Source organism: Aplysia californica, unplaced genomic scaffold (assembly GCF_000002075.1).
Source record: "Aplysia californica isolate F4 #8 unplaced genomic scaffold, AplCal3.0 scaffold00032, whole genome shotgun sequence".
Taxonomy (NCBI): domain Eukaryota; kingdom Metazoa; phylum Mollusca; class Gastropoda; order Aplysiida; family Aplysiidae; genus Aplysia; species Aplysia californica.
In genome coordinates this window covers 27678-48756 of record NW_004797302.1, presented here as the reverse complement: position 1 = coordinate 48756, position 21079 = coordinate 27678, and the positions used below count along the sequence as shown (strand labels likewise).

Sequence of the window (21079 nt, the reverse complement as noted above, 5' to 3'; positions counted from 1 at the left end):
TCTTGGACAACAGCTCAACTTTTTCTTCTTTTTAAAAAAATAATGTAGTTTGTAAAAATATGGCTTTCAATATGTACGCTATGCACAAAGCAAAACAAATGGACAAACAATGTACAAAATTGCGAAGCCAAGCAGCTCATCCTTCAACAGTTTTATATCTCAAAACTGATGCTCAGGATTCACTATATATATATGCCTTTGGAAAAGTTTCATTCAAATTCCAAAATACATTTTACATGGTGGTTGATCAATACAACAATTGTATATTCATTATTTATTGGGTTTTTTTATATTCATTTCCTATATATACATATAAATTTTATGAAACCTGCTGAGCATCTGCAGATATAGAATAGAATTAACGAAGAATTTTTAAAAATAATAATAATAAAAAAATAAAATAAAATTTCAAAGCTTTCAAGTCCCGCCTATGAATCATAAAAAACTACCATTAGTAAAAGTAAGAAAATAAATTATAAGCCTTTTTGAACCTAATTTGTCTCCGACTTTATTCAGGCACCTTCGAGCAGAGCAGGATGGAAACAGACAGATCCTCGAAAACATGCACAAAAATGTAATAATAAATTACCTCTAAACCAACAGAGGGGACAAGTTTCAAAACTCTTACATTTGGAAGTGAGAGCCAAAAAAAGCAGACCACTTCTAAAATAAGTTCTAACTTTGTGAACTAGGAAATAGACTACAAATGATAAATTCATTGGAATCTGCTAAAACCATAATCTGCAGGACCACCGAAATAACATCCATTAGGCCGTGTTTTCAGTTTTGGAAGATGGCTCATACAAGGGTGATTGTCAACTGTGTAGAGCAGGGAATGCTCACTTGAACTTGCAGCTGATTCAACATTTTTTTACGCTTTCTTCTCATCTATGTCTCTCAATAACTGCAATTTGATTAGCTTTCTCTTTGACATTCTCATCCCAATGCTAGAAGGCTTCCCACACTTCATTCTCTTCAAATAAAATATATAACGAAGCATTGCCCTAGTTGCTGGGGAAAAATTGCCAGCTCTTCCATTCAGTGACAAAAACACATGAAATGTACACCATTGTGAGAAAAAAAGAAAGTTTACATGTCTGGATCCACTTTGCTTCTCTTTGAGGAAACTTAATAACTAACACCTCAGAAACACAAACATTCCTCCCCTTGTCAAACCATTACTAGACAGCTGCCATTAATCTGTATTTATTTTGGGTAAAACAAAACAAAAAAAGACTTGTGAAAACCAAAAATGTTCAACGACACCTCAAAAACCATTCACTTGTTGGTGTCACAAGAGAATATCATTCCAGTGAAACCAGTATCTGCTTTGTGGTCCTTACTGATATGACACTTGAAAAGTTTATAAAAGCTGGAACCCATGTCTTAAAATCTCAAAACATCTTATTAGTAAGACAAAAACACTTTTAACACCTCATAAATCAAAATCCTCAAAGCCATCCTGCTGAGAGGCAGTCGCAAGCATCTGTGCCGCCATGGTAGCTTGCTTTATGGCTATTCTGTACTGCCCTTTCTTTTTCTTGTTGTACCGAGCTTTGAACTCTTCCAAGAAAGGAAACAAGTCAGAGCAATGCACGTGAGACATAGTGTTGGACCCGAACCAGGCGACGCTGGCCAGCTGAGTGATGACCACATCATTGTCCCGCTGCGTGACGGTGATGGTGGACACTCGGCCCGGCCACCACGGGAAGCCTTGAATCTTCCCCCACACGATGTCCCCCACATGGATCACCCGACCCTCTTCCAGCACACAGCCGCTCACGTTCTGAGTCTGAATTTTCATCATGAGAGGCTTAATGCAGTCATTAGCGCCGTCGTCACCCTCATCGTGTGATCCTTCGACGGGAGGGGAGTGGCTCGCAGCGAAAAACCCATCAGAACTTCTGTCGTCACCGATGTCGTCTAGGAAGTCGCTGAGATTGGAGTCGACACCGCTCGAGTGAGACTGACTGTCCTCGGAAGTATGTACCAGCCCGTGCTCGCCAAACGTCACCGGCTCCGAGTGAAAACCTGGGCTGTAGGCACTGTTACTTTTGCTGCGGAGAGGGTAGTCTTTTAGGAGGTGGGCTGGGGAGCCTGAAAAGGCCCAGCTGGGGGAGGCGCCCACAACTCTCGCTGGAGACGCGTTTTTCCTCCTATGTGGAGAGTTTGACACAGAGATGATGCTCGGGGATGATTTAATAAAATAAGTTGGAGAGACTTTTGGTGAAAGAGGTTTTGGAGACGGGGCCACACGAGACAAACCCTGATTCTGTCTCCACGTGTACACCAACCGAGGCCGAGGTTTTTCCTCCGGCTCGCGCATCGGAAGATTGTTCTCACTATTAAATACAGTGTCCTTGACCTCATGCTCTGTAACAGGATCCTCCGTCTCTCCTCCCTCCATCCACGCTAGGCACATTTCCTCTACATCTTTATCCACACTTTGCTTCTCCCTCTCATCCATGTCCAAGGCTGTGTGGATAGGACTGTCATGTTTATGTCTGTGCTTTTTCTTGTGTTTCTTTTGAACCCTTAAAAATGGCTGGTCGGCATTCTTCAAGTTTGTCACCATATCTTCATCCTTTGACCCTCGATCCTTCTCTCTATCTCTCGCCTTTTTAGCTGCCTTTTTCGCTTTCTTATGAGCTTGATGGTCCAGTGCTGGTGATATGTTCGACAGCTTAATCCTTGTCACAGTCGATTCCAGTTTATTAGTCTCAGCCTCCGATGTGCTTGGAAGTCGTGGAGGAATTTTCAGAATGTCTCCATCTCCAATAGTAATCTTTATGGCCGGGGTGGGTTTGTGAGTGAAAGAAGGAACGGGGTCCGAGGTGGTGGTCATGGTGGATGTAGATGTGGAGGTTGTGGCTTTCTCTTTTCTCACAGACTTAAGGCAGGTCCGCAGTAGCTTGCAGGTAGACTCGGACGTCTGACCGTTGCTCTGCCCATCGTTGAGAGAGGTGCTACTGCTACTGTTTATGCTGCCCGAACTGGCTGAGCGAGTGGCTGACTTGACCTTGGCTGGTCCTGAATTTATCGAGTTATTAAACTGTGTCTGCTGCCTGCTGCCACTCCCACTTCTCCCTTCAATCAACTGCCGGTGATTAGGCTGTGAGACATGATGCATTTTTACCTTTTTGTCGGTGCCAGTGGACCCATTCATTTTCCCATGAATGTCCTCCAACAACACCATTGGCGTTTGTAAGCTTCCTTTCCTCTTTCTCAAGCCCGGTCTTAAGGATGGAGGAGGACACGGATCTAAACTCTGTTTTAAAGGCGAGCGGCTGGCAGGTATTAGTTTTAAAGGTTCATGGGAGTGTTTGGAGTGTTCAGCCCCTTGCCCCTTGTGTGAATCGTGAATGGCTGTCTTACAGCGTGTGCATAATGTTTGTCTAGGGCGGAGCCGAATGTCCCGTATAGTTTTCTTCCTGTGAGTCACTGGTTTCATTTCAACTGTCGGAATTTCTGGCTCAGGCCTCGGGTTGATGAGGAAAGGGTTACTAGAATATGAGAATCTTAGAACAGATGCAGACAGCTCTTTCTTGGGGTCTTTCACATCTTGCTTCTGTTGCTCTGGGTTCAGCTCAGAAAAATTGCACAGTTTCGCACAATGTTCAACTTTTAAACTTGTTGAAATTGGAAGTCTTCCATTGGTTGGTTCATCCTCAGGAAAGAATCTGAAGCAAAGATTAAAGAATTATAAGCGAAATTCAAATACTTAAATCAATACATCAATTGCTGCCTACTGTCCAGTGGCTGCTGATAATAATTAAATACGCCCTACCGCGGCCCATCAATAAACTGAGTCTCAGCTATCAATAGCCCCCAAATCCCAGGTTCAATAAGGAAAGCACAATGGCAAATATGATAGCATTCTGATCAAGTGGGTACGGAGGGCCAACAGTCAGTAACTCGGGAGTACTGAGTAGTGACAAACATTGCATTTAATCCTCTGGTGCCCACAGCACAAAGTACTGGCGTAAAGATTTTGACTCAGCACTGACATGACTGATGTTATAAAAGTAATAATTTTCAAGGAAATCTGTAATAATCATTTGAACCCATATAAACATAAAAATCAAAAAACAAAAATAACCATACATAAATAAATTTTGGGGTTCAAATATTTGAACCAATCAACACTTAAAGGTTTAATTAAAGCTTTATGATGGCACACGATAATGTCAGGCTAAAAATGCAAGGAGATTGGGGGGGGGGGGGGGGGGGGGGGCACGGCTGTCAAATAGACCGCGTTTTGTGTTTCCAAACACAGTTTTTGTATTATTGGTGAGAGAAAAATTTAAGCAGAATTTATAATGTCAGTACTAGCAGCTTCAGACTCGGAGAGAGAAAACACAGGAACAAGTGAAAAATGTGCTGTAGTGGGGTACTCAAAACATTGACACTTACTGGGCACTAATGTGTACCCTTTCTTTACTTAACCAGTGTTACAGTTAAAGCTGGGGGCAACGTTAATTTATCGACCAATGACATTGCGCATAGCGATCACGCACTCTCAGCTTTCTGGGGGAAGAGGTGTCGGGAAGAGGCCATGGCTGTCGATTTTGTGCGATGTGATTTAAAACAAAAATTAATTACAGAAAAACTATAACACACAACAAAATTAAATTAAATATGAGGAAAACAAATGGTGATGGAAGTAATGATGATGCTGTAGTGGTGGTTGAAAGACCTTGAGTTGTCGGTTACCGTGTACGTAGACACTGTCACTGTCAATGGGCAATGAGAGTGCAGTTTTTTTTTACTTTTGACACAATTGCAGTCCTGATAGGTAATTCTAGAATCTAAAAATCAAGTTCTAATTCTAGTTATGCGTAAAATCCCCCAACGACAGTTATATGTAACCTCCTTACACTCAAATGAAACTCACTTAGAAGCTGAGTCCGAATAGATAACCCATTTTCGGACTTTCAGTCCGAATAGATCTAGAATCTAGATCTAGAGATAAAAAATCTAATCGGAATCGAGTCCCAATAAAGCAAATGCAGCTAAACGTAGAACGACGCACCTGCCTGATTGGCGACTAATTTTAGTAATTTTATGTGATGTCATCACATCCTGGGATATATCAACAGACTATTTTTAGAAGGCCACGGAGATACCAAAGATCGTGCAGCAGAGAATCTTTGGAGATACCGTTGGAACGACATGTCGGATCAGTGGCTTGACGCATTATCCATATCGACGTGTTTCACATGGTAAAATTTCACACTTGCGGCTAACTGCAGCCCGTTAGCCACGCTTTACTGTTTGGTTCAAGGTTTTCGGTATGTTAATTTAATAACATTTAGGAAATTCAATAGTGATGCTTGAAATTTAAACACCGTAAACGTAAAGACAATAAACGCGCGAAAATTGCCGTAAAGACGCCGGAAGATTAACCTCCCACCTCCCCCATAAACAATGTGCAGAAGAGATAAAAGCAGCAGCATCATCGGAGCACCACATCATAATATCACATTACTGGTATTCCTAGAAAGACATTGCACCAAAGTGCCGTGCAATCAAAGATTTTCCACGAGGTAGTGTCTATGTTCTCTAACGTTAGAGAACGTAACATACATGCTGTCTACGTTCTTTAAAGTTCAGTGCTTCCAAGCGTGGCATCGAATCCCGGTCCCGGAAATTTTTTTTTTTTCTTCTTCTCCTCCTCCCAACTGACCAATAATTTGCAACCAGACCACCAACCAGGGCGAATAATAATTGGCAGGAGGAACAATTGGCAGGGGTCTGGGGGCCCGCACGAGCCCCCCGGAAGCTGAAGAAAATTTGTAATATAAGAGAGCTAAAATTTGGCCTCTCTGAGCCTATAATAAAAAAACAAAACAATAATGAGACTCACAGACCAAGGAAAACCTTCCGGGACCGGGATTCGTTCCCATGCTCACAAAATAATCGTATGATTTCAAACGCAAACACGCTGTCCATTCGGCCATCAAAACTTCCAACACTGTAAGGTAGGCTTAAAAGCTTAATTTACAGCACTGTTTCAGGAAAGGCAACCCAACACAGACCAGATGTAGTTTTTTTTACAATGAATAAAGTGAAAAAGTCGGGGGGCTAATCAATGAGGTGTGATACTGAATACTGCCGGTGTGAACGATCAAATTGACAAAAACAAAGAAAAAAAAATGATGTTCAAGACTCTATAGCCCAATTTAAGTAGCCTAAATTAATTTGGTCGTCTACAAAGATGCCACGGCTATTTCACTTTTCAAATCAAGCCGAACTACACAGGTCGCAATTTTGATTTGCCCGTCCAAGTTCTCGCCACTCCTCTTCTCTCTCACTGCCCAGAGACAAAATTGCCCGCTTTCAACACAAGAGCGCCAACACGTTTGTTCACGATGAACGCTACACTGGTTGGCCTATCACGGTGAACACACACCGGGTGAGAATAGAAGCCAAAAGGCTCGCATGCGCTATTCTTGGGTGGCCTTTACTTTTTTAAGTGACAGTTTCTCCGAACGCTCGGGAAAATAAAGCTGAACTCTATTTCTCCGAACGGTGTCTGATCTCCATCAGATTTTTTGGGTTATTTGCAAGATTTAGGCGTCATCCTTTCATTCTACCAGGACTGGGAAGCAGCATTTTTTTCATCAAATTCAATTTTTAGAGATAGAGATTTTTAAATGTCTGAATATTTAGAAACTTCAGTCGTGGTTGGGGCAACATTCCCTGACATACTTCATTTGAAAATGGAAGAGGCTAGCCGTACTTAAGCACGGCTAGACATTTGGGCTAGCCTTACTTATATGATGGCTAGACTGACAAACAAACAAAAAATAGGCCTACTGAATTGTAAATTTTATACATTTTTAGTTTGAGGTACTAAAGTATTTGTATTTGAGACAAAACCAGGTGCCTTACTGACAGTGCATGTATTTTAAACCTGAATAATTACTAAAGAGACCTGTTTGTACTAGGGCCTGACCTGACCATCAATGATTTATTTTTATAGAGGCACCAGCCATCCATGTCCAGGTGCTGTTTTAGCCTCTTTTTTGTTACTAGGGCCTTGTAAGATAAAAGTACGGCTAGACTGGCAGGCTAACCGTACACCTAAGTACGGCTTGACTGCTTAGACGGTACGGCTAGACGGCTAGGCTAGCCGTACTTAAGGACGGCCAGACTATCAGGCTAGCCGTACTTAATTTAATGATGGCAGAATTGCAAATGAAATTTTTAGTTTGCAATTCCTAGTAGAAAGTATTTGTATTTCAGACAAAACCCAAAAGTGCCTTACTGACTAGCATAAATTTGAAGCCTGAATTAATTACTAGATCTAGATCTAGAGATCTAAAGAGACCTGTGTACTCAACAGGTTTCAAGGCCAAACCTAGAGATCTAAGTACGGCTAGCAGCCACTTCGTTTGAAAATACCTCCAAAAGGTACTGCGAGAAAATGTAAGACTGCTCGACCTTGGCAGTTACCTATTTTGACATGCGATTAAATGTAGAAAGACGCAAACTATTTTTAGGTAGGATGCCCATCTTGTTTGACGTCAGACTAGGATACCCCTCCGATCACATGACTACATCTAAGTATAGCCAACCGCAGGCAACCAAAGATGGAAGTTTCTATGCTTAATCTACACCTCGCTCTCGGAAGTTCTGATGGCTGAATAGACAGCGCGTCTGCGTTTGAAGTCATGCAATGATTTTAGGAGCGGTTCGATCCCGGTCCCGGTCAGTTTTTTTTTTTTTCTGAACTTTTCTCCTCCTCCCGACTGACCAACAGTCCCATAAATTATAATTTGTAGAGCTGCTTTGAAGTTGTTTTTTTTTTTAAATGTTGATATATGAAGAATGCAGGAGGGGGGAGGGGTAGATCTAGATTCTAGACCTAGGAAATCCAAAATGTTACCGAAAACACGTTGTTCCATCACGTGGGTATCCCAGAGAGTGATGACATCACAGTAGGCTACTAATATTAGCAGCCAATCAGAAATAAGCGTCATTTCTAGGTTTAATGGCATCATGGCCTATTTTGCATGTTTAGTCACCCAGCAAAAACTAAAATCCTTCGTAAAAAAAAATCCCTCCACGCCCCCCCCGTTCACACTTTACACACACACACACACACACGGGCCACTCCATTCGCTTTTATTATCAACAAATCTCGAGAACAGAAACCGTTCGGAGAAATAGTTCTCGAGTATTTTCCCGAACGTTCGGAGAAATAGTTCTCGAGTATTTTCCCGAACGTTCGGAGAAATAGAGCCGGCCTTTACAGTTACTTCCCATCTCTATTAATGGATCCCAATCGAAGGCCTACTTTTCTAAAGGAAGTGGCTATCCTCACCTGGGGTGAGAATAAAAATACGATCCACCTCTCACCGCGGGTGAGACTTGCCACCGTTGGCTATTCTCACCCGGTGTGAAACAAGACATGTTTTTCAGGCCTAATTTCGGAAAACTTTCTATCGGTGTGGATGATCAAATGGATAAAAGCAAAGAAAAAATTACGTTATAGCACAAAAGTAAGCTAATTTGATCGTCTACAAAGATGCTATACTACATGGCTTTTTCACTTTTCGAATCGAGCCGAACTAAAAGTGAGTCGCCATATATTGTTTTGCCCGGAAGTTCTCGCAAGATCAACTCCTCCCCTCTTCTCTCTCTCTGTCTCTTTCTGAATACTGTCTATCGGTGTGGACGATCAAATTGACCAAAACAAAGTTTAAAAATGATGTTAAAACACACAAAAAGTAAATTAATTTGGTCGTTTACAAAGATACTACAGCTATTTAACTTTCGGGTGCGTTTAACTTTTCAAATCGAGCCGAACTACACACACGGGTCGCCATTTTGTTTTGCCCGGAAGTTCTTACGCTAATCTTCTCTCTCTCTCTTTCTCTCTCCACTGCCCACAGACAAAATTGTACACACACACTTTTAGGTCTTTAACACTTAGAATCTCTAGATCTAGATCTAGATCTAGATCTAGATCTAGATATCTAGATCTAGATCTAGATCTAGATCTAGTAATGGAACGTTTGTTCAAGGCACAGAATTCTACAATTTTTCTGTTATCACAGTGTAGAATTCTGTGGTTCAGGGTGAATGCAAAATTGGTTGGCCTAGATCTAGGCTATAACGGTGAACGCACACCGGGTGAGAATAGCCAAAATAAGACTCGCCTGCGCTATTCTCACCTGGGGTGAGAATAGAATAGATTGGGCTTTCTAAAACAAAAGGCTATGAAGAGAAGCAGTTCATTTTCCTCCGCATTAGATTACTGAGATATAGCACCAACAAGACCTTGAGGAGAAAGAGTTTATAGAGCACTAGATCTACATCTAGAGCAGGCCTACTACATTCTAGTCTATTGTAATAGAGCTCGCTTTTTCCTCCAGTCCTCCAGTTTTAGTTTTGGGCAAGGCCCCTATTTTGCGTGCCTTTCTTATTGCTATAGATTAGATCTAAAACTCCTCCGTTTCTACAGAAGCGCTGTTACCTTTTCTCGCATTGCATTAGGACACCTCTATACTCTTGGTCATTATGCATGAGAAAGACAGCTATTATATTATCAATGCAGTATTCCACCAAGACTGTCAGGTGCATCCCTTTTGTTATTGTTTGCCTCTCCATCTTTGAGGCAGCCATTTTGCCCCTTGGCGCATGCGTTGAAAAGAAATGTTGAGGAAACATTGAAGAGCTTCAACAGGTTGTGTAACTCTCATTGCTCTTCACAGCTGAACTTTTGTTTCTGACCGATGTCATTGCCAATGCTGTCTCAATGAGACGAAGTGAGCCGGTCGTATTGTTAGCATAATAAACAAGATCTCTAAAGAAGAAAGGTAACTGACCCTGTAATGTCTCGATTCTATATCTTGATTCGTATTTTGTTAACGTTTTGAATGCTTGATATAGAGATTTAGGTCTGTCAGAGGCTCGACTGCTATCGAGCACCGGCATCTCGGCATTCTCGGTCTACTTTCTTGTTTTTCTGGCTGCTGGGACGTTGTTTTGTTGTGGCCTCCTTTTGTTGTCCCTGCCCTCTTGTATCAGACTAGATCTAGATATCTCTAGATTCTAGGTTGGCCCTGGCATTGGAAGGCAGGATCGAAGCCTTCCTTCTGAATGATCTGAATTGTATAGATGGGGGCTTCAACATATATCTAGATTTTAGATCTAATTTATTCTGAAAAGGAATCTTCCAGGTAAATCTTCATCCAGCAACAGATCTGCGACAGAATCAGCGATCATGGTTCTCCGTTCATTCATTCCTTTGCTCGGATTCTACTTTTCCCTAATCTTTCTGTTACCCATTTGTTTAGGTTCCCTAAGTGGGTTCCTCTGGGCCTACCCCTGCCTTGTTTGCCTTCAATTTTGCCTGTGTGAGAGCTAGATCTAGATTTTTAGATCTGGATGTTCAAGACCCTCCTACTCGATGTGAGGTTTAAAGCCCTTTGTCTATCGTTTTTTGTTAGTTTAAAGACCTAGTCTTCCTAGTGTTTCAAGCCACTAGCGGTACCACAGCGAGTGAGAGAGGGTATTGACCTAGTACTATGTGTGAACCTTTTACCCCTGCCGGTCCGTCCGCCCGCTTGAATGCATGTTGTCTCTCCATTCACTCGCTCGCTCGCTAAACGAACTGTTGTTTCTGTGTCCGATGTGTAATGAGTAGCGAGCAAATCTTCACAAGCTCGTTTGCGGGTAGTTCCAGCGAACTGTTCGTTACTCACGGACGCTGATTTAGTGAGCCTGACCCATCTGTACCCTGGCCACATTCCAATTTCGGCAAATCCAGACCCTGGGCGATTGCCTCATATCCCTTCCAGTTGGTCTTCCTCGTTCTCTTTTTCCTGTTGGTTTCCAATACCATATCTGATAGGGCAATCTTATCTTCGACATTCTTAGAAAATGTCAAAGGTCTCCATCTTCTCCTGAAAAGTTTATGGTTGTGTTGATTGATGTCTTCAATTCCAGCTCTTTCCAGCCCTTCATTATTTGTAATAAATGAATTCCATTTTATTTGGTAGAATTCTTCGAAAGACGTTTTGTTTGGAAGCTTTTTAAGTTTCGTGGAATATTTTTGTTTGTTTTCATATCTCTCTGAACTTTATAAACGATCATATATATATATATGTCAATACAGCCAAAATAATGCTATTATTATCTATGTATTTTAAATTTTGTCTTCAATGAAATGATAAAGTATGGGTTAAAACAGGTGGGGGGGGGCATGCCCCCCCTGAAACCCCCTGTTAGTCCACAGCATGGAAATTACTATGCTGTTTAAAGGCTTCTTTATAATAGGCTAACGTAGAAAAAGTAGGCCTATTAGATTAGTTCATCCTTTAAAAACCATCAAATATTTTTATTTTAACTATTAATTTGCGACGGAACTGAAGTCGATATTCATGTTCAGTGCATCAATATATAAATGTAAAAAATGGACCCAGAGTAGATAAAGTGTGAAATGTGAGGAAAAGTTTAAAAAATGCTGGATATTTTGTTCAGGGACAGTGCAGTCAGGTGATGTGAAAGTTAAGTTCTTTCTGTGCTATGACATTGCATCACATAGCCATGCTTTTTCCATCCGTCTGTAAATAAGAAGCAGTAAATTTTGTCAAATTATAGAATTCTCTTTTTTTATCAGGCTAGTGGAATAAAATGTTTATGATATTTAACATAAAGTGTTTGTAGATTCCCTTTCTGAGATCCTTGTGGGTGGTTGGCGGGTGCTCTGGTGTGGTTTGCTTCTTTTTTCCTATCGAACATCTATCGTTCTTATCTCCCCTTCTTCTTTTTTATGTTAGTTACTCTCTTGTAACACGTCTAATCTTCTGGCGCTCATATGACCTTATAGTTGCGAGTGCCGTAAAACTTCTACAAAAAATTTTTTTTTAAAATGAGATCCTTGCTGAATTGTCAGGCGACAGATTGGGAAGAATAGTTACAGCATGGTGAGGGCGGAAAGTGTCACTGCATGTCTCCCAGACTTACTTACGTAGTGTAATCAAGGCGCGTGCCAATGCCCTTTCCCCCTTAATTTGGAGTGAGGAAAGGATGAGCGAAAGTTGAAAACTATAATTTCTTGAGGGAAAGCATGATAAGCATGGATATACTCTCTCAGAACCAATAATAATAAATGACATTTATATAGCGCTCAACCCCGATTAAAATACACAGGCTCTGAGCGTTTTACAATACAGTACAACGTACAACAGTAACATGAAACGTGTTCTGAAAGAAAATTACTCCAAATATTCATCTTATTAATTTAAAAGCAGAAACGACTTCAGCTGACATTTGAATGAATCAAAAGATTTGATCTCTCTTAAAGTACTTGGTAAAGCATTCCAGATCTTGGGGCCTTGGTATTCAAATGCCCTTTTACCCATTGTTTTAAGTTTCATAGACGGTAAAATAAATTTCTTTTTGTCAGCTGATGACCTTAGATTTCATAAATATGATGGTGCATTATCGTTCAAACATTTGTGACTAAGGGTGGCCAACTTGTACACAATTCGTTTCTCAACAGGAAGCCAATGCAATGTCCGTAAAAGAGGTTTAGCAGAGTCTCGCTTTCTTTTCCGTAAAACTATACATTCAGCATTGGTTTGGACAGTTTGAAGTCTTAACTTTCTCCTGTGATATTCCTGATAACAAGGAGTTACAATAATCGAGTATTGATAAAATTAAGCTAGTTACTAGTAAAGCAGTGTACTTACTATTGATCAGATGACATATTTTACTCATTTTTCTTCTGGATCGATAACAACATAACAAATAACTAATTTTTCTTTTTTCTTAATACATGCAGCTCCTCAGATGATTTATAAATGTTCTTCAAATGTTCGACCTCTCTGTCAATTTTGTGCATCTCAAAAATATGCCTGACATTAATTGGAATCTGACACCTAATCATTAAGCCAGGCCATGTTGCATTTTTAAAATGTAAATTACTCATTAAAATAGAAATGAATTAGCACCAAAACAGAAATCAGTTGTAAACTCTTCTGATGGTGCATTATCTTATTGTTTTTAGTTTTTTGTCCTCAGACGTGGCAGAAAGTTTGTGGTGTTTTTTTTCCAAATAATGGCTATGCGAAGAGTGCAGTTGGCAGCTTTCAGCAAAAGCTTTCTCAAAGTTGTTCACCCCGTGCCGCACAGTTCAGCTGTTGTAGGAGCATCACATTTCTCATGGAAGAGACAGAGTCCGTCAGGGTGTCAAGCCCCCAGATGCAATTCCTGTTTGCTTCACACTTCTACCGTCGTGGGAGCTGGCCACAGCAAGTGGGCAAACATCAAGCACGTCAAGGCTGCCCAAGACAAGGCTAAGGCTGCTGTAGGCCAAGATCTTTCCAAGAGAATTCAGCATTGTCTTAGTAAGTGTTCAGAATTATTGAAGACATGATCCTGACTCGAAATGGCTCTATACAAGTCAGTTATCATTATTGTTTCACAACGGGCATGAATAAAAATGATTGTTACGTTTAACATCAGAGTATATGACTTCGCATTATATAAAATGTCTTCTTTTTTTTCTTCTTTGTAAAGACGACAGCCTGTATGCTGAATTATCTTATTTTTACCCAGCAGTTGGGACTAATCTTCACAATGTGTCAGAATGTTTCTTCATATTTTCCATCGACTTTACTATTTAAAATGCACGCTTTGAACTAAATTCAATGTCAATGTTTGGTACTAATTTCATGCACACTTGATATGTGGGAAAAATACCATGCCTTATGCTGCAGATAAGAGCATGCTAAAGCAATGTCAATTGAGGTGGCATAATTGCACGTGCTCAAGTTTTTAAAGACAATAGCATGTACTGTGTGTATGTAGGATTGTATTTGAAGCTCAAATATTAAAATATGTTTTCTCCTTGTCGCAAAATATATTGCAGGTTGCAATTTATCCACTGATAACTTCAGTGACACTTGTTGATTGGAAAGTTTCTCTTTTGTCTCCAGTTCAGAACCCTGAAACAGATCCCAAGTTGAACACTGGACTTGCAGCTCTTATCAAATCAGCCAGAGCGAACAACATACCAAACGATTTGATTGAGAAGACAGTAGACAGAGTGGTGAGTTCTGGCACTATGTGGTCCAACATGACCTTTTTGATCAAAGGCACTGTCGTCTTATTACTGCTGTAAGATGTTCTATGGAGGGAAACTTGACAGATCCCTTTTTGTTTCATATGAGGAGTAATGCAGTTCCCACCCCGACCCTTTCCTTTTTCCCCTTTTTAACTGTGTAGGCCTACAATGATCAAACTCCGTGCTTGCTGACCTTTTTTATCAAAGCCTCTTTTTATAGCAAGCGTCCACTTTTTCCCCTTTCAAGAGGCTAAAATTATCATGCTACCCACCTTCATGTGTTTTCAAATGGAACGTTAAATTAAAAAACTTACTTGGGTGAAGATCATCACCTACTAAAATTATCAAGTCGCCCACTGATGAGTGGTATAGTGCAGGATGGTAGCACTGACATAAACGTGCATTAATAAATATCCTGAATATCTCTACAAATTACTCCAGGAATTTTTTTTTAATGAACACACTAATCCACCAGCTCTGCACGACTGGTTTTATTTATTTTCTTTATTTCTTTATTTTTTGCAAATTAATTAGTTGTGAAATCCTGCAGTGTGATTGTAGAACTTTGCTACAGGGTTACTCTGCCATGTCCATAACTGTAGTCAAAGTCTTCTATATACCTTTTTTTAAAAAAAATGTTTCAGTTATTTAATGCTCAGTGCCCAGGTTAAAGTAAATAACTGAGTTCAGAGGAACTTTTCTGTCTCTGAAAGCTGTGGATAATAATAGCCTGACTTGAAGCCAATCATTGTGAACTTGATTAAACCTTTGTGTGTATTTTTTTTCTTGTCTGTTGTCATATGTTCCTCTTTATACATATATACTTATACAGGTATAAACAGGAATCTATTACAACATAATTAATCTCTCTTTGTGCTTGTCATGTTCCACTTTCTATAAATTTAGTCTTGATTTACAAAATCTGTAAAATTTGAGCTTTTGTGCTTACTGAAAGGTTCCTAAAAGTTTCTGATTTTTTGTCATAGCCAGTTGGTACCTCAGTTTGAAATTTGTTACGACACAGTGGAATCAGGTGCTTGACAAGTTTTGGGCATGCAGAGTTATTGGTATCATCTGAAAGCTTGTCCATTTGCCTTGATTTCTGTGAAGAAAATATCCATCTGTCATGAAGAGAAGTCAAGATCGCGGGCAGTATTGCATACAGATGTAAGTCATTTTTGACGGCCTTTAAGATATGTCTGTATGCAATACTGCTAGCGAGATAGTAATTGCGATTGAAAGCTCGTTTCAGAGGTAAAATCTCGAGAAAATGGTCGCCAAAGTTTGGTGATTTCCAAGTTTGAAAGTCCTCTGAAACTGGAAGTTTACAAATTTTGTGTGTTCAATCTACGTTTTTCAGTAAAATCCACACAAATGTGAGCCAAAAAACCCCCAAATTTTGATAAAATTTGCCAAACCGTTGGAAAGATGCAGATTTCTTCAATTACATTACTTTGATGAGCGCCTGATCTCACCATGATGTCTCACAAATGTTTTCCTGTTTCCTTTCCAGGTAAAGTTAAGAGACCCAAACTCTATCACAACATTTGACGGGCGTGGGCCAGGAAACACGGGCATCGTGATCGAGTGTTTCTCATTGAAACCCCACCACACTAAAGGGCTGTTGCAGGGCATTGTGAAAAAATATGGGTAACTACTGTCTGATACTATTTGTTGTGAATGTACAATGTGCTTTTTCATGAGTTCTGTGGAACTGACTGAATGATGAAAGCTTTGAACTCAGAAAGTAATGACTTTGATTTTTCATGTGCCAAATTAATATTTAATACATAGGCCTAGGCCTATTAATACATAGGCCTAGGCCTATTAGAAAAAACCTAAATATAAAAAAACAAAAAACTCACGGGACTTCCATTCATCATAGATGAATATTTTTTTCACCAAAAAGAAGGCAAATGAACTGGCTGTAAGATGATACCAATAACCCAATTTGCCCACAAATTTTCGAACGCTTGAATCTACCACGTCGTGACACAAATGTAAAATTAGCGAGAAAGTGGCTGTCAAAGCTTTAGTCGCATGAACAGGGTTCAAGGACTTTTTTGTCATCCGTAAAATCTCTTTGACAACAAAAATTAAAGTATGGTTAACTATAGTATCAAAATTCAAATTTGTTTTATTCATTTTTGTAGGATTGTATTTCTATCTAATGTGCTGGTGGTACGTTTATCTAGACTATTGATGGAAAATATACAGACATTATATTTACAGCTTATTCCAGCTACCAGCAAATCATTTTCAATTAGATTCTCAGTTTAAAAAATGTGTAGTAACACTTTTTTTTTTGTCATCAGAAATTATAGGTTTTTGTAAAATATTTTCTGTGGCTGTGCTCTTCTTGTTGTGGCCAGGATGTTTATTCTCCTTGGATATGCCAGAGTCATTTTTGTAATTCCCTTTTTATTATTTACTTATGATTGTTTCTCTCTCTAGGTTTAACCTGCATAATTCAGGAGCAGACTTGTTTGACCACAAGGGAGTTATTGAGGTGGATGTTCCGGAGGAAGAACTAACCACTGCCCAGTCTGACCCAGATAACTTCAACCTGGACAAGTATGTCGACATGGCAATAGAGGCTGGGGCAGAGGATGTCACGTTAGAGACGGAAAGTGAGACACCTTATCTTCAGGTGTGTATTGTTGTGATGGCTTAGTGGGTGCTCTGGTGCAGTTTGTTCCTTGTTTCAATTTCAAAGTCGAAGTATTTTTATTTTTATTAATTAATTAATTATTTCTATTTACCCTAAGAAGTAAATTTCAATGTGTCTTTGTTCGGTGGAGATCACTTCACCAGCTGATTTTTTTATTTCAAGGTTTCCTTGGATTTGTCCAAGTTTCAACTCCATTGCACCCTCCATATCGTCAAATATACCTTAAAAAGTCATATGTGCTATTTCTGGGTCAATTTCAATCATTAAAAAGCTGAAAGAATAAAGATCAACTACTCTTTCGCTTCATAGCCTTGTTTTTAGACTATTCTAATCAGACATTCTTCCTGAACCTCATAGAACTGCTTACCATGGCAGTGTCGTGTGTTCGGCAATTGAAAGGCTATTCTAGGTGCGAATCGCTAGACTCCACGCAGTGCCGCTCTCAGTGTCAAATGTTTAAAGTTCCTACCAAAAATAAAACTTGAAAACAAAACAGTTGCTGAGATTTGAGAAGAGAAATCGTTCATGTCATACAAGTTTTGTATTCTTGAATGCTTTAATTTTGTCCCTTACACCATTCAACGCTACCCTTTCACTTTCACTTTCAGTATGTTTATTGAGATTGGATTAGAGATTTCGTACATTGGTGTTTAAAACTTTCACACTTCTTTCAGGAAAATCTTGATGAAAGATAGTCAATGTCCATTGTTTTGTTCATGTTTCTGATTTTGATATGTCATCATCTGTAAACCCATACATGATATTGCAGGTGGTTGGTGGGTGCTTTGGTGTGGGTTACCCCTTCTTTCCTATCAAACATCTATCGTCCCTATCTGTCCTCCTTCTTTTCTTTGTCTATTAACTCTGTACTGACCCCAGTAATCTTCAGCACTTGTAGGACCTATTTGCTTTGTAAATTCTTGTAAAAATCATACTAAAAATAAAAAAACTTAAATGGATACATGTTTTTCATCCATTTCCTCAGTTTCTGTGCAGTCCTCATGATGTTTTCAAAGTGCAAAAAGTCCTGGAGGACAGCGGGCTCACCGTGAACTCTGGCGAACGTACCTATATCCCCAATCTGATGGTGCCAGTGTCACAAGAATTCTTGACGGCGCTCGGAAAAATGACGGATAAGTTGGAGACCTTCCCTGATGTCATCAAATATTACTTTAACATAGAGCCGGAGGAAAGTAGTTCGTGACATCCTCTCTTTTCCTATAGTTCATGTCGTGATAAGTGTTTGTGGCGTAAATGTGAGGCAGTCTGACAAAATGAGTTACTTTTTGCAATCCACAAATGGACATACAGGCCAAAAATAGACCCAAGTAAAAATTTGAGATTTTTAACCGATGCCATTTTTAAAAAGTTAAACATGTCTTTCATCATTTCATTCTAATTAATTGTAAAAACCCACCCCAATAGATTTGACTTCCATCGAGCTAAAATCCGAGAAGTAGGCCTAAATCATTTTGTCAGCACGCCTCATAAATGTGTTTTGGCTGTGTGAATGATGTCAGAATATGCCACTCAGTGACGACTTTTTGTATTATTTTCAACTACTACTGTGATTTATTGTTCGACTTTCTTTAAATGATGGGCTACGTTGACTTGGCTGTTGCTGTCAGTGTTTCTTGAGGTAACGTCACCTACACTGTCTTGCTGCACATGGTCTTGTCTTCTGCTGAAACAAATAATGATTTGTCTGTTTGCTTACTGGAGTAAAACTTGAGTAAAGAAAATCACATTGATACAGTAGTACTGTAGTGGTCATTTACTTCAGGGAAAAGGCAAAACAGACTGACAGACACACAGACAGAAGAAATAAAGAGAAAGAACAGAAAGAGGGAACTACTAGTGGTACCCTCCAGTGACTTGTGTGAAAGAATGGATGTGAATCTACTTGGAATTCAAAACTTATATCGACCAGGTGGTTTCGATGTTTTCAAAGTTTCTGGTAAGAGTACTGTCAAAATTGTCGAAAGACCATTGTCAAGGAGAAAAGTAGTCTCTGCAGACGGGTACACGCCTTGCCCAGTGTCATTATAATGTACAAGGGACTGGTGGGAAGCGATCATATGTGCAGGTGATTGTCTTGGACAGGTGGTTTTTAGAACAGATTTTACTGTATTTACCTGGATGAACATTCTGATGCACTACTGGATGATGTGGATACTTTGAGATATTGAATGGGAGTTTGTTTGTCACAATCCTATTGTTCATTTTGTCTGATGAATGTGTGGTAAGTGCATACAAGACATTGACTTCGCACGGAAGTGGTATACGGCAACCTTCATCAAGACGTCATATTATAGACTTTAATATTAATAATAGTGACAGTTTAGTCCTATTGAATATTACCAATGTGTCATTGTTTTAAGTATCAAGTTTTGGACATTAGTTTTGTTATTTTAAGTTTGTACTTGTTCAGGCTGTATGTTTTGTGTATGGCTTCATGATTTGTATGGACAAGTAAGTAAGCTCGCACATTTTCTGAAATGTTGGTACATGATACTCTTGCTTCAGTCAAAAGTACTGTCTTTAGTATGTTTTTTGGATGCTTTGAAAGGTGTGGCTGAAATGGTCAGGGGATACATACTTGTGAACTGATATAATAGTATGGGCATGCAAGTATTTAATTTGTTCAGAGTACAATGTAAATACAAAAAAATGTATGACTGCTGCAACATGCTGTGGAATCCACTTCAACAGAAATCTGTGCGAGCGCCAAATTTTCTTCATTTAAATCTGGGCTTTCATTTCAGAGAAGTTGATCAAATAGACCTATGAACATCGGGGACTTTATTTTCTGTCTGTTCACTGTTTTCGGATTAACTCACTCAGCCCTGGGGCCCAAGATCCAGTCTGCTGGCTGTACCTAGAGGTTTTAGGCATATTTGTAAAATCAGAAAAAAATACTAAATCAAATCGCTGCTGTAATATTTCACTCACAATTTGTTTAGTTATTACATAATCTATGTCCGTTTTTCTGAATTTGAAAACATTTGATAGACTGAGATATTGCCATTTGAAAAAGGTCAGCAACAGGTACTAAAAAGTAGCTCAGGAGAAAGACCAAGACTTGTTCACATATTCCACTTCATTACCACGTGCTAAGTTATTTTCAATTATTGGTCAAGCATGCAACTTTTGCCCTGGTAATAGTCTGATTCTTATAAAGAAATAGCCTTGGGTCACGTATAGAGTATAGTCTGTTCTCATTGGATGTGTGTTTACATTATTTAGCAGTAGAAATTACCGATACTGTCGGGTTCAGGGCCCTGTGCAGAAGTGCGCAACCCGACTTTCTCAGGGTCAGGGCTGAGTGAGTTAACAGTGTTCGGTATAAGCAAATGCCACCGTCAAGCTAGTTTCTAAAACAATGTTTATATTTGTTAAGGACTGTTGGAAAAGATGTCAGTCAATATCACTGTATGAAATAGCAAATGGTTTGAGATCTACAATAAATTCATTTGCTTTCCAGAAGTATTTGCCTTTTTTCCTTTTGTTTTCAGGTTTCAAAATTACAGGAGGTTTTTTGTTTTTTTTTGCAAGTCTTTGTTAACACGTTTTTATGCCTTGATGAAGTTTCATGTTGGTGTACATTTGGTCGTAATATCTTGAGTATTTGACTATTTCTTTGTAGTTTTCTTTGTCTTCCTTTCTGGTTGCCCTCCTTAATTTGTTTACAATAAGTTCCTCTAGACTTTGATTGATGGCTTTGTGCCATTGGATTGGCTTCTGCTGTGGATGGTGTGCAGGTAATCTGGTGTGGTTTGCTTCTTCTTTCCTTGCAAATGCATCGTCTTTCCTCTCCTTCTCTTTGTCTGTCCCTTACATGTTACTCTCTAATAACACCTCTAATCTCTGGCACTTGATGTTTGCAAAGGGAGACAAGTTGTGTAAAGCAGGCAGATCCTGTCTATTAGCAGTTTCAGTCTGGCCCACAAGTGGACCTAGTAATTGATACAGAAAGTGCCCTCAGGCGAGATGATATTTAAAACAGACTACCCCCGGGGCAGTGCTACTGAATTTTCTTTAGGCCTTTCCCAAAGGGGAGACAGTAACTTTCTTATGCACTGCGGAATTGGAATTTTAAGTGGGCTGATTCATAAATGTCATGCTCATAACAGTGCCTGAACTGCAACAGGGAACTGATGCTTTTTCTTTCCTATTCCTTACTATCACCATTTTTCCCTCTACTTCTTTTGTATGTTTGTCACGCTCTTGGCAATTTCCGGGGTGCCTTGATAGTCGAAGCAGACTTTGTACTTTGTGCTGTTGAAGCTAGAGAGGTGAGCAGAGTAAGCCTGATTCCCTGCAAT

The 21079-nt window shown here is 39.6% G+C and overlaps 2 protein-coding genes across 3 annotated transcripts; one reads left to right on the top strand and one right to left on the bottom strand.

The window, feature by feature from the left end:
- Positions 1–300: 300 nt before the first annotated feature.
- Positions 301–9646, bottom strand: LOC101863487. Its single transcript, XM_005091552.3, has 2 exons — positions 9485–9646; positions 301–3680 (listed from the first exon to the last, which is right to left on the bottom strand). The coding sequence occupies exons 1-2, from the start codon at positions 9631–9633 to the stop codon at positions 1436–1438; spliced, it is 2394 nt and encodes a 797-aa protein (XP_005091609.2). The 5' UTR covers positions 9634–9646; the 3' UTR covers positions 301–1435.
- A 64-nt stretch (positions 9647–9710) lies between these two features.
- LOC101863240 (probable transcriptional regulatory protein Dgeo_2194) lies at positions 9711–20240 on the top strand. 2 transcript variants are annotated; one of them, XM_005091551.3, is made up of 6 exons: positions 9711–9827; positions 13039–13364; positions 13956–14068; positions 15597–15733; positions 16538–16733; positions 17740–20240. In XM_005091551.3, the coding sequence occupies exons 2-6, from the start codon at positions 13076–13078 to the stop codon at positions 17956–17958; spliced, it is 954 nt and encodes a 317-aa protein (XP_005091608.1). In that variant the 5' UTR covers positions 9711–9827; positions 13039–13075; the 3' UTR covers positions 17959–20240. The 2 variants fall into 2 exon arrangements, with proteins under 2 accessions (XP_005091608.1, XP_012946759.1); XM_013091305.2 differs by having other exon boundaries at positions 13025–13364.
- The last annotated feature ends 839 nt before the right edge of the window (positions 20241–21079 follow it).

Coding starts and splice junctions, on each gene's coding strand:
- LOC101863487 (XM_005091552.3), bottom strand. CDS start 9,633: ATGGCTGCCTCAAAGATGGAGAGGCAAACAATAACAAAAGGGATGCAC. Junction 3,681..9,484: donor CTAATGCAATGCGAGAAAAG/GTAACAGCGCTT, acceptor TCTTTGCTTCAG/ATTCTTTCCTGAGGATGAAC.
- LOC101863240 (XM_005091551.3), top strand. CDS start 13,076: ATGGCTATGCGAAGAGTGCAGTTGGCAGCTTTCAGCAAAAGCTTTCTC. Junction 14,069..15,596: donor AGAAGACAGTAGACAGAGTG/GTGAGTTCTGGC, acceptor TTTCCTTTCCAG/GTAAAGTTAAGAGACCCAAA. Junction 15,734..16,537: donor GGCATTGTGAAAAAATATGG/GTAACTACTGTC, acceptor TTCTCTCTCTAG/GTTTAACCTGCATAATTCAG.